The sequence below is a fragment of the Myotis yumanensis genome, unplaced genomic scaffold (genome assembly GCF_028538775.1).
Source record: "Myotis yumanensis isolate MYYU_CA2020_CCGP unplaced genomic scaffold, mMyoYum1.0.hap1 SCAF_3, whole genome shotgun sequence".
Taxonomy (NCBI): domain Eukaryota; kingdom Metazoa; phylum Chordata; class Mammalia; order Chiroptera; family Vespertilionidae; genus Myotis; species Myotis yumanensis.
This window is the reverse complement of record NW_027223754.1, coordinates 110960453-110973623: the sequence shown is the minus strand read 5'-3', so window position 1 is coordinate 110973623 and position 13171 is coordinate 110960453. Positions and strand designations below refer to the sequence as shown.

At 37.5% G+C, this 13171-nt stretch overlaps 1 protein-coding gene across 1 annotated transcript in view; it reads left to right on the top strand.

Annotated features, from left to right (window-relative positions):
* PSPC1 (paraspeckle component 1) overlaps positions 1-13171 on the top strand; it is an 82403-nt gene that overhangs the window by 51868 nt on the left and 17364 nt on the right. Inside the window, exon 6 of the mRNA XM_070409360.1 lies at positions 3952-4057. Coding sequence (XP_070265461.1) covers positions 3952-4057 — 106 coding nt within the window. The remainder of the gene's footprint in view (positions 1-3951; positions 4058-13171) is intronic.

The window sequence follows — 13171 nt, the reverse complement described above, 5'->3', positions numbered from 1 at the left end:
CACCCCACTTCCCCTTTGTCTGTTGTTCTTTGTATTTATGAACCTGTTTCAATTTTGTTCATTTATTTTGTTCTTTAGATTCCACATATAAGCAAGATCATGTGGTATTTGAAAGTATTTTCTTAACAGTAAATTTTTTTAAAAATACATTTTATTGATTTTTTTACAGAGAGGAAGGGAGAGGGATAGAGAGTTAGAAACATCGAAGAGAGAGAAATATCAATCAGTTGCCTTCTGCACACTCCCTAATGGGGATGTGCCCACAACCAAGGTACATGCCCTTGACCGGAATCGAACCTGGGACCCTTGAGTCCGCAGGCTGATGCTCTATCCACTGAGCCAAACCGGTTAGGGCTTAACAGTAAAATTTATGAGTGTGTTAATGTCCAAGAAATGGATTAGCCAATTTACTTGAATATTTAATTTACTTCAGTAGAGTTTTATATAGGGAACATTATCAAAATAATTCAGATTTTGCTTGAAATCCCTTATGAACATTGTCTTTTTACTTGCATGTGGTCTGACATGAAGTCCTAACAGCCATTTTTTTCTGCCGATTGTAGAAGATTTCACCATTTCTTTTAGCTCTTTGACTTGTAGAACAAACTACAACTAAATTTCTTGCATTTTGAATATTACAGTCAGTGTAGAAAGGTGCTTACAAGAGTAACCTCGAGCCTTGGTTGGTGTGGCTCACTTGGTTGAGTGTTGTCTAGTGCACTGAGAGGTTGCTATGTTAATTCCCGGTCAGGATGCATGCCCAAGTTGGGGGCTCTATCTCCAGTAGGGAGTTTGCAGGATGCAGGTAGTTGATGTTTCTATTTCTCTCCATCTGTCTAAAATCAATAAAAACATTTAATAAATAAAAGAGTAACCTGGAAAATGAGACCTACTTAGGGGACATCAGTGTTAATATAGTCTTTACTATTTTTTTTAAAAATGTGTTTTTAAATTATTTTTTATAGAGAGAGGAAGGGAGAGGGAGGGAGAGAGATATAAAAATTGATGGGCTACTTCCTGCACAACTCCCACCAGGGATCAAGCCCGCAACCCAGGCAGGTGTTCTGACTGGCAGTCTGGTGGTGCATGGGATGACCCTCAACCTACTGACCCATATCAGCTAGACTAGTCTTTACTATTTAAATTACTTTTTTAGCTTGGCCAGTGTCGCTCAGTGGTTTAGTGTCAATCTAGGAACCAGGAGGTCACATTTCGATTCCCAGTCAGGGCAGATACCTGGGTTGCAGCCTATGTAGGAGGCAATCGATCAGTGATTCTCTCTCATCATTGATGTTTCTATTTCTTTCTCCTTCTTTCTTTCTCTCTGAAATTAAAAATATATATGTATTAAATTTTTTGTTTTTAGGTGGAGGGTATCTGTATTTGAGTTTGATGTAAATGTCAATGTAATATGAGTCTATTACTTTACTATTACTTTGTAGGATTTTATCTTAATCCTATATAATAAAAGGCTAATGGGCTAATCAACCAAATGGCAGAACGACCGGTTGCTATGACTTGCACTGACCACCAGGGGGCAGACACTTAACGCAGGAGCTGCCCTGTGGTGGTCAGTGTGCTCCCACAGGGGCAGCGCAGTGGAGTGGCGAAAGTGCTAAGAATGTCCAGTGGGAGTGGGCCTAAGCCGTTAGATATCCCCCAAGGGCTCCCGGTCTGCGAGAGGGCCCAGGAGGGCTAAGGGGACCCCCCCACCCAGTGCATAAATTTTGTGCACTGGGCCTCTAGTCATATTATAACTAACTAGAGGCCCGGCACACAGATTCATGCATCAGTGGGGTCCCTCGGCCTGGCATGAAGTGGCACGTGGCTGGGGAGGAGCCTGGGCTGGGCTCCACACTGATCCTGCTCATCCCAGCCACACTCTACCTGCCTCCACTGCCACTTCGTAGCTCATTGCTGCGGAGACGGGAGAGGGTCGTGCCACCGCAGCTGCGCTCACGAGCCATGAGCCCGGCATCTGGCACCCTGTGGTCAGCTGAGCGGTAATCCTGTTGTGGGAGCACACTGACCACCAGGGGGCAGCTCCTGCATTGAGCATCTTCCCTCTGGTAGTCAGTGCATGTCATAGCGACCGGTTGTTTGGTTGCTTAGGCATACACACACACACACTCTAGAGGCCGGGTGCACGAAATTCCTGCACTGGGGGGGGGGGGGGGGTGTGTCGTCCCTCAGCTTGGCCTGCGCCCTCTTGCAGTCTGGGACCCCTTGTTCCTTACTGCTTGCTGCTCCTTACTGCTTGGCTCGCTGCTCCTTAGTGCTGCCGTGGAGGCAGGAGAGGCTCCCACCACCGCTGCTGCACTCACCAGCCGTGAACCCAGCTTCTGGCTGAGCAGCGCTCCCCCTGTGGGAGCACACTGACCACCAGGGGGCAGCTTCTGCATTGAGCGTCTGCCCCCTGGTCGCCAGTGCGCATCATAGCGACCAGTTGTTCTGGTCGTTATGCCATAAAGGTCGCTTAGGCTTTTATTTTGTGTGTGTGTGTGTGTGTGTCTACATATATATATAGACACACACACACACACACACACACACATACATACATGTTAGGGGCACAAATTAGTGCACTTTGAAAGAACTGGGCTGTGAGGCTGCTGTGGTCGCAGGGGCGGGTCTTGGCCCATCCTCCGCACCCCCACCCAACCCCTCCTGCAGCAGCCCCTGTCTACCGGCAGCCCTGCTCCTGCCATTGTCACTCCCGCGAGCTGTCGGCACTGGCCCTGGTTGCACCTGCTGATGGTGTGGAGCAATTCGGGCCTGCGCCAGCAGTGGGTGCAAGTGGGGCCGGCAGCGTCAGTGAGTGCCAGTGGCAGCTGCTTCCTCGATTGCCCCTGAGGAGCAGGGGGAGGTGGAGAAGCCCTCTGTCATTTGGGACCAGCACTGGGCATTGGCAGCGGGTGCGAGTGGTGGCTCTGGCGCTGGCAGTAGGTGCCAGCGGGACTGTTGCTGGTGGGAGTGTGGTGTGCGGGAGCAAAGAATTTTCAGTAACCACTAGAGGCTCGCCCTGATAACAGCAACTGGCATCCTGCCTTGTTCACCTGCTCCACCATCCCGCCGTGGCCAATGCCTGCCATGTTCCATGCTCTGCTGCCAACGCCTGCCATGTTCCGTGTGTGCCCCCCCCGGTGGTCAGTGCACATCATAGTGACCAGTTGTTCGCTCGTTCTGCCTTTTGGTCTATTTGCGTATTTGCCTTTTATTATATAGGATAGGATTACTAATTTAATAGTAATCATGCACATATATATGGTTTTATTTTTACTTTCCCCTTAATGCTTCAATATACTTATAGGACAGAGGCTGACAAACGTTTTTCGGAAAACAGTTTTAGGCCTTGCAGGTCATATGGTCTGTCTTGCTACTTATCCTGAGGTAGCCATAGACAGTAAGTAAATTCTTGTTCTATGAATCTTAATTTACAAAAACTGGTGTGGGCTGTCCCTTGATACACTGGAATTTCTCAGTGGTTTGTTGAAATGGGGATGGGAGAGTTTAAGACCTCCTTCTATATGTAATAGAAATTTTGTCTAGGCAGTACAGTTCTTTGCACTGGCTTACATAGGGATAGATTCTCAGTGTCTGTGGGAACTTTGCTATGGCAGTAATTGATCCCAGGCTTTTCTTTTTAAACAGCAATATAGTGCATATCTGAGTATTTGGACTCTGATTTTTTTTTTTACTGTAAGCATTTAACGTTACTGGTTATATGTTACCTTTTGGAATTATTCTAATTAAGTTACTTTATATCTTTGGTTTATTTGATTTATTAAAGATTTAGAGCAAAATAGAGGGAAGGTAAATCTGCTAAACCATTCATTGTTGACAAATTTGACAGTGTATTTTGCATAAATGATTTTTTTAAACCTGAAATAAAATACCTGATTATGGCTTACAAAGCAATCATGCTGAAGTTTTTATTTAAATATCTTTTAGACATGAAGAAGAGCATCGTCGTCGTGAGGAAGAAATGATTCGACACAGAGAACAGGAGGAACTGAGGCGACAGCAAGAGGGCTTTAAGCCAAATTATATGGAAAATGTAAGTAAAATACTAGTTAATTAAAATTATTTTTTGTTGTCAGGTGGATTATGTATGTTGAGAATTCTTTAGGTATTGCTTTATATATTAATATATTTTCTAATCTTTCTAAATTTGTCATGCTTTTGTGTGTTAAATGATTTTTTTAAACCTCTTTCAGGTAGGAAATTAAAATTAGTTTCTGAAGGTATTCATGCTTTATGATATATGTTAATTTTTCTTCAGTTTTACCTTATTTTTTAAAAATACATGTTACTAAATTAGAAGTCTTTATAAATCCATCTCCACTTGACTGATTTTCATTATTTAATGATAATAAAAATTCTTTACTTTGGAAGATTTTAGATATTGTAAAAGTAGATTCTCATGTGTTCATCACCCAAACATAATAGTTACCAACAGCTGGCTGATCTTTTTCTTCATCTTCAAGTATACCAACTTTCCCCCATTATTTTGTATAAAATTCCCAACTTCAAATGATTTTGCTCATCCGTATTTTAATATGTATTTCAAAATGATAAGGACTTGAAGATATATTTTCATTGATTTTTAGAAAGAGAGAAAAATAAATTGGTTGTCTCCAGTATGTGCCCTGGCCGGGCATCGAACCTCGTAGATGACCACTGAGCCACACCTGGCCAGGGCAGCACTCTGTTTGAAAATACCCTTATGTCTTAATAATTGTTGATTCTTTTTTTTAAAATATGTTTTTATTGAATTTAGAGAGAGAGAGGAAGAGAGAGGGATAGAAAGAGAAACATTGATGAAAGAGAAACATCATTGATACGGTTGTCTCATGCACGCCCCCTACTGGGGATCGAGCCCTCAAACTTGGCATGTGCCCTGACCAGGAATCAAGCCTGTGACCTCTTGTTTTATGGGTCTATGCCAGCCGTGGCCAAACTACAGACTGCTTGAAATGAATAAAACTAAAAAAAAAAAAAAAAGACCGTACCCTTTCATGTAATGATGTTTACTTTGAATTTATATTAGTTCACACAAACACTCCATCCATGCTTTTGTTCCGGCCCTCCGGTCCAGTTTCAGAACCCATTGTGGCCCTCGAGTCAAAAAATTTGCCCACCCCTGGTCTATGCTCAATCGCTGAACCACACTGGCAAGGCAAAAAATTGTCAGTTCTTCAATATTAACTAATAAATGCCTAAATTTGCCCAGCCCTTTAAGGTTTTGGTTTTTTTTTTTTTAGACAATTGGTTTTTTAAATTGTCTAATAAATCACATCATTTTAGTTCATATGTTTTTCTCTTATTTTTATGTTTTTCCTTTTTATTTTTTTTAGTCCTCACTGGAGGATATATTTATTGATTTGAGAGAGAGAGAGAAACATTAGTCGCCTCTCTTATGTACCCCCTACGGGGGATTGTACTCGAGTTCTAGGTATGTGCCCTGTTTGAAATGAAGTCTGCGACCTTTTGGGTGTATGGGACTACGCTCCATCCAACAGAGCCATTTGGCCGAGGCTTTTTTTTCCGAGTGTTATTGTCTACATTATCTCCCATCGTGAATTTGGTGAATGTTTTATTGCAGTGTGTTTAACAAGTTTCTTTTTTTCTGAATTTCTCATAAAGTGGAGTTAATTCCAAAGAGATGATCTGACTAGGGTGGTTATTTTGGGGAGGCAAAATGCTAGGGCAAACAAGGATACCTCAACTGTGTTACAATTCACAAGTTCTTAATGATAAGTAACAGAATCTCATTGTTTACATTATTTGAATGCCAGCTTAATTCATTCTGAAAAATATGTACTATTTTTTTTTTCTCTAGCTGTTTAAAAGCCATGGTTCTTTAATAAGTTTTTGAAGCTAAAAGTATTTAAGTCATCGTTGCCCTTTTTTCTGACCTTCTTTGTTCCTGTTTTTCTGACCCCAGAACATTTTTATTTTTTATTTTTTTAATGTTTTTATTTTATTTTATTGGCTTGAGTGAGAGAGAGAGAATCATTGATTTGAGAAAGAATCATTGATTGCTTGCCTCCCATATTCATCCCTCCTGGGGATCAAACCAGCAGCTACCTGTGTGTGTGCCCTGACTGGGAATCGAACCAGTGATCTGATGCTCAACTGAGCCATACCTGCCAGGTCTATCCCTAGAACATTTTTCAACTTTCTTATTTGAAAGAATGTTCACACTGTAAAATAAGTTCTGACTTGTATAACATTAAGAAATGTTTATCTTCACTCCCATCAAGTAAATATTATTTGAAAATTATGCGTCATTTAAATTCAATTTAAAAAGTTTTTATTTATAAGTCATATAAGCTCAGCTGGAGTAACTCGGTTGTTTGAGCATCATCCTGTTCACCAAATGTTTGCTGGTTCGATTCCTGCTCAGGGCACATAATTGGATTGGGAAGTTCGATCCCTAGTTATGGAATGTATGGGAAGCAACCGATCGATGTTTCTCTCTTCCTCTCCCTTCCCCTCTCTCAAATCATTAAAATAATATCCATCCAAGGATAAAAAAAAATCTCTAAGATGTATCAAAGATTTATTTTTAAATTCATCACCAAATTAGAAGAGTAAGTTTTTTTAAGCATTGTAAATAGTTTTTGAGTAATTTCTAACACTTTGCAATTCTATTTTTCTCTGAGTGCATATTTTAAATTGTTTTAGATTTCTTTGATTGTTATATTTGACTATAAACCTGTTGGATTTATCAATGTGAGGATATTTTCTGATGTTATAAAAGAATGTAGAATTTAAATTTTCAGGCCCATATTTTGAAAAGTAGTTGCTAGTGTTTTTCTTTTCAAATAGAGTCAGTGTATTAGGAAAATTTTATTTCATTCCACTGAGGATTAGGAAATTCTTCCTATTCTTTTTATGTATCTGAACATTTCTTTTACTAAAGTGCTTGTTGGAATTAACATTCTTAATATTTTTCTGGCATAAATTTTACATCCTTGGAGAAAACATGTAGCTATCCTATCTAATAAAGAGGGAATATGCTAATTGACCCTCAGCTATAGCAAAGATGGTGGCATCCACAGCCAGTAAAGAAGGAATATGCTAATTAACTGCCCTGCCCTCAAAGATGGCAGCGCCCGAAGCCATAAGATGGCGACGCCCAGTCCCGTACGCCTGCCTCCAGAGTCCCCCAGGACCCTCAGGCCCCCAGCAGCCCAAGGCCGCCCGAGGCTCAGGTAACCAGGCCGGCCATGGCTTGCGCTGCCAGCAATGGCAGCAGCAGAGGTGTGTTGGGGGTGTCACCTTCCCCTGATCGCCAGGTCACCTCCCGCCCCTGAGGGTTCCAGGACTGTGAGAGGGGGCAGGCCGGGCTGAGGGATTCCCCCACCTCCAGTGGATGAATTTTCATGGACTGGGTCTCTAGTTTGTGATAATGTGATATACATAAATCATTTAGGTTTGTAAAAGGAAATGATTAAACCATACTAGTATCCTGCTGTTAAACTTGATTAAGTTTACCATCACAAACTTCATTGCTGACTATTTGAACTCTTTTCACAGTTTATAAAACACCAGTGTTTTAATATGCTTATTGTCATTTACTATAAGTATGTTTAATGGACAGATCATTTTAATTTTATTTTCCTATTAAAAAACTACTTGGAAATGTTGCTACAATTTAACCCTGAATTACTACGTAGCCTTATTTTTAATTTAAAAACATTTTTATGTTTACTATGCATTTTATTTTTTTTTATTATATTTTAAAAAAAATTGGTTTTAGAGAGAGAGGGGAAAGGAGAGATATCACTTTGTTATATTAATTTGTTGCATTCATTGGTTGTTTCTTATATGTTCTTTGGCCAGGGATCGAACCCACAACCTAGGTATATCTGGATGATGCTTTAACCAACTGAGCTAGCTGGCCAGGGCCTAAAATGCATTTTAGTGGTGGGCAAAAGTTTATAAATATTTAATGGATTTTGTGAATAAATAAGTTAAATATAAATCCACCTCGTGTAAATAATCTATTTTTCAAATGTTGGCATTTGATAAATAGATTATTTACTGATCCACCCTACTGCAGAGTTAAGAATAGTGTTTACATTTTTTTTTGTGTGTGTGTGTGTGTGTGTTTACATTTTTAAGGGATTAATGAATGGTGGGAAAAAGGAATATTAGAGAGTATGTGTGACCACAAATCCCAAAATACTTTTACTCTTTAACCCCTTAACTCCCTGGGCAGGAGTGTTGTGTTGTTGTTTTTTTTTAATTAGTACTCATGTTAGGCCTCAAAGTTTACTAAGTTGTTAATTTTTTTGAAGAGGAACCATATTTAAAATAGTGTGTAACAATGAATTAAATCTTTGGGTGAAGATAATCTTTGTTCTATTTTTAGATCTCTGAGATTAGAAATTATGAGCAGACACAATCGTTGTCAATTTTGTTTAATTCCTAGCTTCCTGATACTTGTTAATGTACACTAATCAAGCACTAAAGAAATATTAGCAAAAGCTCTATAGGTCTTGACTATTTATGTCAATGGAGAAAACATTGAGGCAATTGTTTCAGTTATTTTACATTTACTTTGAAAACTGTCTTTGGAAAAATTGTTAAATAATTTTAATGTTTGTTTTTGTTCTTAAAAGCCTTGAAAATTAGGCCTTCTTATGTGCTTTCTCTTTTTCACTGTTCAGTTTAAAGGAATGAAATGGTAAGTGTTCAGCTTGCCCACATAATAAGAGTAAAGAGTAAAGTAGATTTACTTGTTTTAAGATGCCACCTCTGATTTCTTTCTAATTTTTCTCTTAGTATTCCGGAACAACTAATAGTATGGGCTTTGAAGTATAAAATAAATACTTTCATATTTTGTGTCTTTTTAATAATACTTTTTAAAAATGGAACAAAAGATGAGGGAAAACATCTATCATTTTTGGTCATGCTTTTTTTTTGTTAGCCTTTAACTTTATCATGATTTTATAGTGTACATGTGAATATATTTTTCAAAGTTTCAAGGCTATGTCAGTACTTCTCACTTAGATGTTGTCATTTTTATTTCATATCTTACTTCTCCTTAAAGATAGTCAAGCTCTATGATAAAAGCTCTAATAATTATAAATTAAAGATGTTATTTTTCATTCCTGTAGCATAATGTATTTTGACTACCATAACAATGCATATGTTTTTATGCTATGCCTTCATTACATTTACTTTTTATCTTTATTGTAGGGTAGAATGTATTTGAACCATATTTTAGATACTATTTATGAGGTTCCAGTTTTCTACTTAGCACAGTTTTATAGCTTTTGGACACATCACAAGAGGTTATTCTATTAACAATAAGAATTTATGAGATTGTCTTGTGATCGTGTTTGTGTTAGTTTGCTTCACTTATTGTTGATTAAATTAGTGTAAACATTGATATACTGCATTATCCCAGCCTTTATTTGTGGATTTAATCTAGTTTGGAGTAAAGGGGACATTTTCATTATATTTTTAAAGAATGCAGTTTCTAGAGTAAACTTTGTTTTCTTGGGAAAATGGTAATCTTATAAAAATTTCTAAATGTCATTCTAGCTATAGTAGTTTTAAAATACTTTGTTTAGGAAAATCGGGTGCTAATGTGTTAAAAGTGTCCTCTGATGAGATATTTATGTTTGGTTTTTATTGAATAGGTCTTCATATTTGTTTCAAAATATATATGTGAATTGATATTGAAGAGTTTTTATTCCTATTTGAATAAGTGGGAATATGTGCATAATATATGAACAAATGTGCACAATAAACCTGGAAATGAATGTATATTATATGCTATGGCAATAATTTGACCCAATCATGTTCCTTTGTCAGTGGCTATTCCATTATAGCTCCAGGGATTATTAAATAGTGAGATCCAAAGCATTGAGGAGATGTGACCAAGAGGCTAAAGGTATAATGTCTCTTCCATGGCAGTGTTTTTCAAATAATACATACACAGGGAACTTTTTAAAAATACGGGTTCTTAGGTCTCCAACCTATAAATTTATTTGTGTTTTGGTTTCAGGCCAAATTTGAACACTGTCTTTTTATGGAACAGTTTTATTGGAACACAGCCTTGTTTATATTTTGTTTATGGCTGCTTTGCCTCAATGTGGCAGAGAATTGTCTAGTTGAGACACAACCGTATGAAACTATATCAAGACTCTGACCTGCAAAGTCTGAAATATTTACTATCTGGACCTTATCCAGAAAAGTTTGTGAATTGAAATGGAAATTTATTAATTTATATGTTCTTTTCCAGTGTATTTAGAAGGCTTATTGAGCAGAGCACCTCATATCTTAGACCCAAAGTTCCTGAAGAATCCAAATTAGTGCCAGAAGGTTCATTGATAGTCATGGTTATATAAGAGTAAATTTATGGGAAGAACTGATAAAGCATTGCTGCACTACAGCTGATGGTGTTTTTATCTTCTTTTTGTTTTTTTTCAGTTAGTAGAGGCATAAAACATTGTTTTTGTTTGTGGTGTGTTTTTTTTAATCCTCACCTGAGGATGTTTTTATTGCATAGAAAGAAACATTGATGTGAAAAGATAAACATCAATTGGTTGCCTCCTGTGCTAGCCCGGACCCGGGATCTAACCTGCAATCTAGGTATGTGCCCTGACTGGGACTCAATCCCTGCATGGGACAACGCTCTAACCGACTGAGCAACCTGCCCAGGGTGCATTGTTCTTGATCAGATGTTATTTCCTCTTGATCAATATTGCCATATTTAGCCTGTTGTTTAGTCAGCCACTACTTTATGTCAGTCTCTTTTTTCTGTTTCTTGAGTGGGTATTCTGTCTCGTATTAACCCTTGATTTAATTATAACTGAAATTCCCCTGATGTGTCATGTACAAAACTCAAAACAGACACGTCAGCCAATAATAAAATTGTATTACTAAGTGCAAGCAGAGAGAGCTGATCCCTATTGAGTAGGTACAAATGAGTAGGTGCAAATACATTTTCTGAAAAGGTTTGTGAATTTTTGAGGGCGGGGGAAGAAGTTGCCATTTTGTGGTTTCCACATGGCTATCACTTCTCTTTTTTTAATGTTTAGCCCCTCAAGAGATTTGATTGTATTGCAGTAGAATATTGGTTTTTTGGAAGTCTAAACATCTTAAGCTTTCGAGTAATTGAATGTTTCACAAGAATTTTTATAGACTCTCCATTATTCTATGGAAATCACTGAAGAACTGTTTGCTGTAGGGTTTGGTGTTACATTTAAATGTGACCTGCTTTGGTATAATGGCAGCCTATTTTCGATGGTTTGGACATGATGGTGAAAAGCAAATTGGATAGTAATAGTTATATTGCAGTGGTCTAAAATATAATACTCTACTTATGATCAGTTTTTAAAAAGTTATTCATTAAAAAATTGAATTCATTTCCTACAGTGAACTAAGAACTGCATATTTGGGATGCTACATTATTGGAACTTGACTTAAACTTTTATAGTCACAAAAACAAAGATAGATGTTTATAATGGTTACATATACTCTTGGAAGTGATCTCTAGGATTTTTACAATTTGGGGTATTTGGGTTGAAGATGTATGTTAATTTAAGTAAACTTGAAATCTTTGATTACTTCTTAAAAGGATTATTTAATAATTTTAATAATATTCCATCATATGTAGGAGCAACTAAAAATTTCAAACTGGGAGGAGTGAATATGGGTACTGTTATGGTTATACTGGTGTGTGTTTTTAATATCTTTTTAAAGGTTTTCTAAATAAGTCCAGATGAAAACGATTGCTGAGTCCTTTACACCCTGTATATATACACTATCAGAGGATACTTTATTGAATTAAATTATTTCTATGTCATATTAGATGATTCAGATACTCTTTTCTGTCTTACTTTCCACTAGAGTTTCAGAGAGGCTTATGATCAGGAAAAAATTTCACATATCTTTTTTACTCCTGGAGGAAAAGTATATACTCGGTGCATACATAACCTCCTCTGACTACTCAACCCAGCTGTGGTCCTTTATCATTTTTAATATGGTTTCTATTACCTGTCACCTTGCTTTCTAACTATTTTCTGACTTGGCTGTCCACTAATTGAACTCTAAATTTTTTCAGGTCAGGAGACTTTTTCATATTGTCGTCACATAGATGTGAGCTGGGAGAATTAAGTAGTTGTTTGATGTCTGATTTTTAAAAAAAATCCTTACCCAAGGATATGTTTATTGGTTTTAGAGAGATAGGAAGGGAGAGAGAGAAAGAGAAACATCAATATGAAAAAGAAACATCGATTGGTTGCCTCCGGTACGTGCTATGATTAGGAATTGAACCTGTAACTTCATTGTTGTATGGGATGATACTCCAACCAACTGAGCCACCAGCTGGGATTGGTGTCTTGATATCAGTGTGTGATGTTTCAAATGCCAGTGCAGCTCAATCACATGGTTTTCAGTGTTCTTTATGGGCTACCATACTCACTTACAGATGTTAACATCAGTATTTTTGAAAACTAGGTGGCATTGAGCCACTACTATTTTTCTAGACTTCATAATGGAATAACATAATGAAGAGTGAATTTTAAACAGTTAAATGACCACAATTTTTGTGTACTTGGTTTTCAGCACACCTAATATTTCAATATGCTGTTTCCAATTGATTATCCCTTCAGAGCATTAGACTTACAGGAAGACTTGGAGGTTTCCATTTAGAACAGTAGAGGATACAGAGGGGATTTCAGAGTATTTTAGGTGCGGATACCTCTGTAGAGAGAGATATAGTTCAGAAGTTTGGAGAATTTACAGGTTCTCTATTAGGAAATGTCTGGTGTGTTGAGCATTCTCACCACTGTTGTCAAAATTATTTGGGGTTTATTTTTTGTTTGTAAATGACATGATTGGTTTATTATTCCACTGTGTTGTAGGTATAGCCCATATCTTTTCATTTGAAATGGTAAGTTCTAATCTTACTTGGTTCAAAATGATAAGATCTTTTAGTGACATTACCTTTTTTTGAGGGTCAGAGAAGAGGAGAGTCAAGATTGTCAAATAGTAGTTTTCAACTGAAGCAAACACATTTTTATAATATCTAGTATATGTAATATGAATAAGAATTTTAATTATTAAATAGTTTGAATTAATAACAAAACATTTAATTTAACCTGTTACTTCTGTCTTGTGACTTCTTGATATAATATTTAGCGCC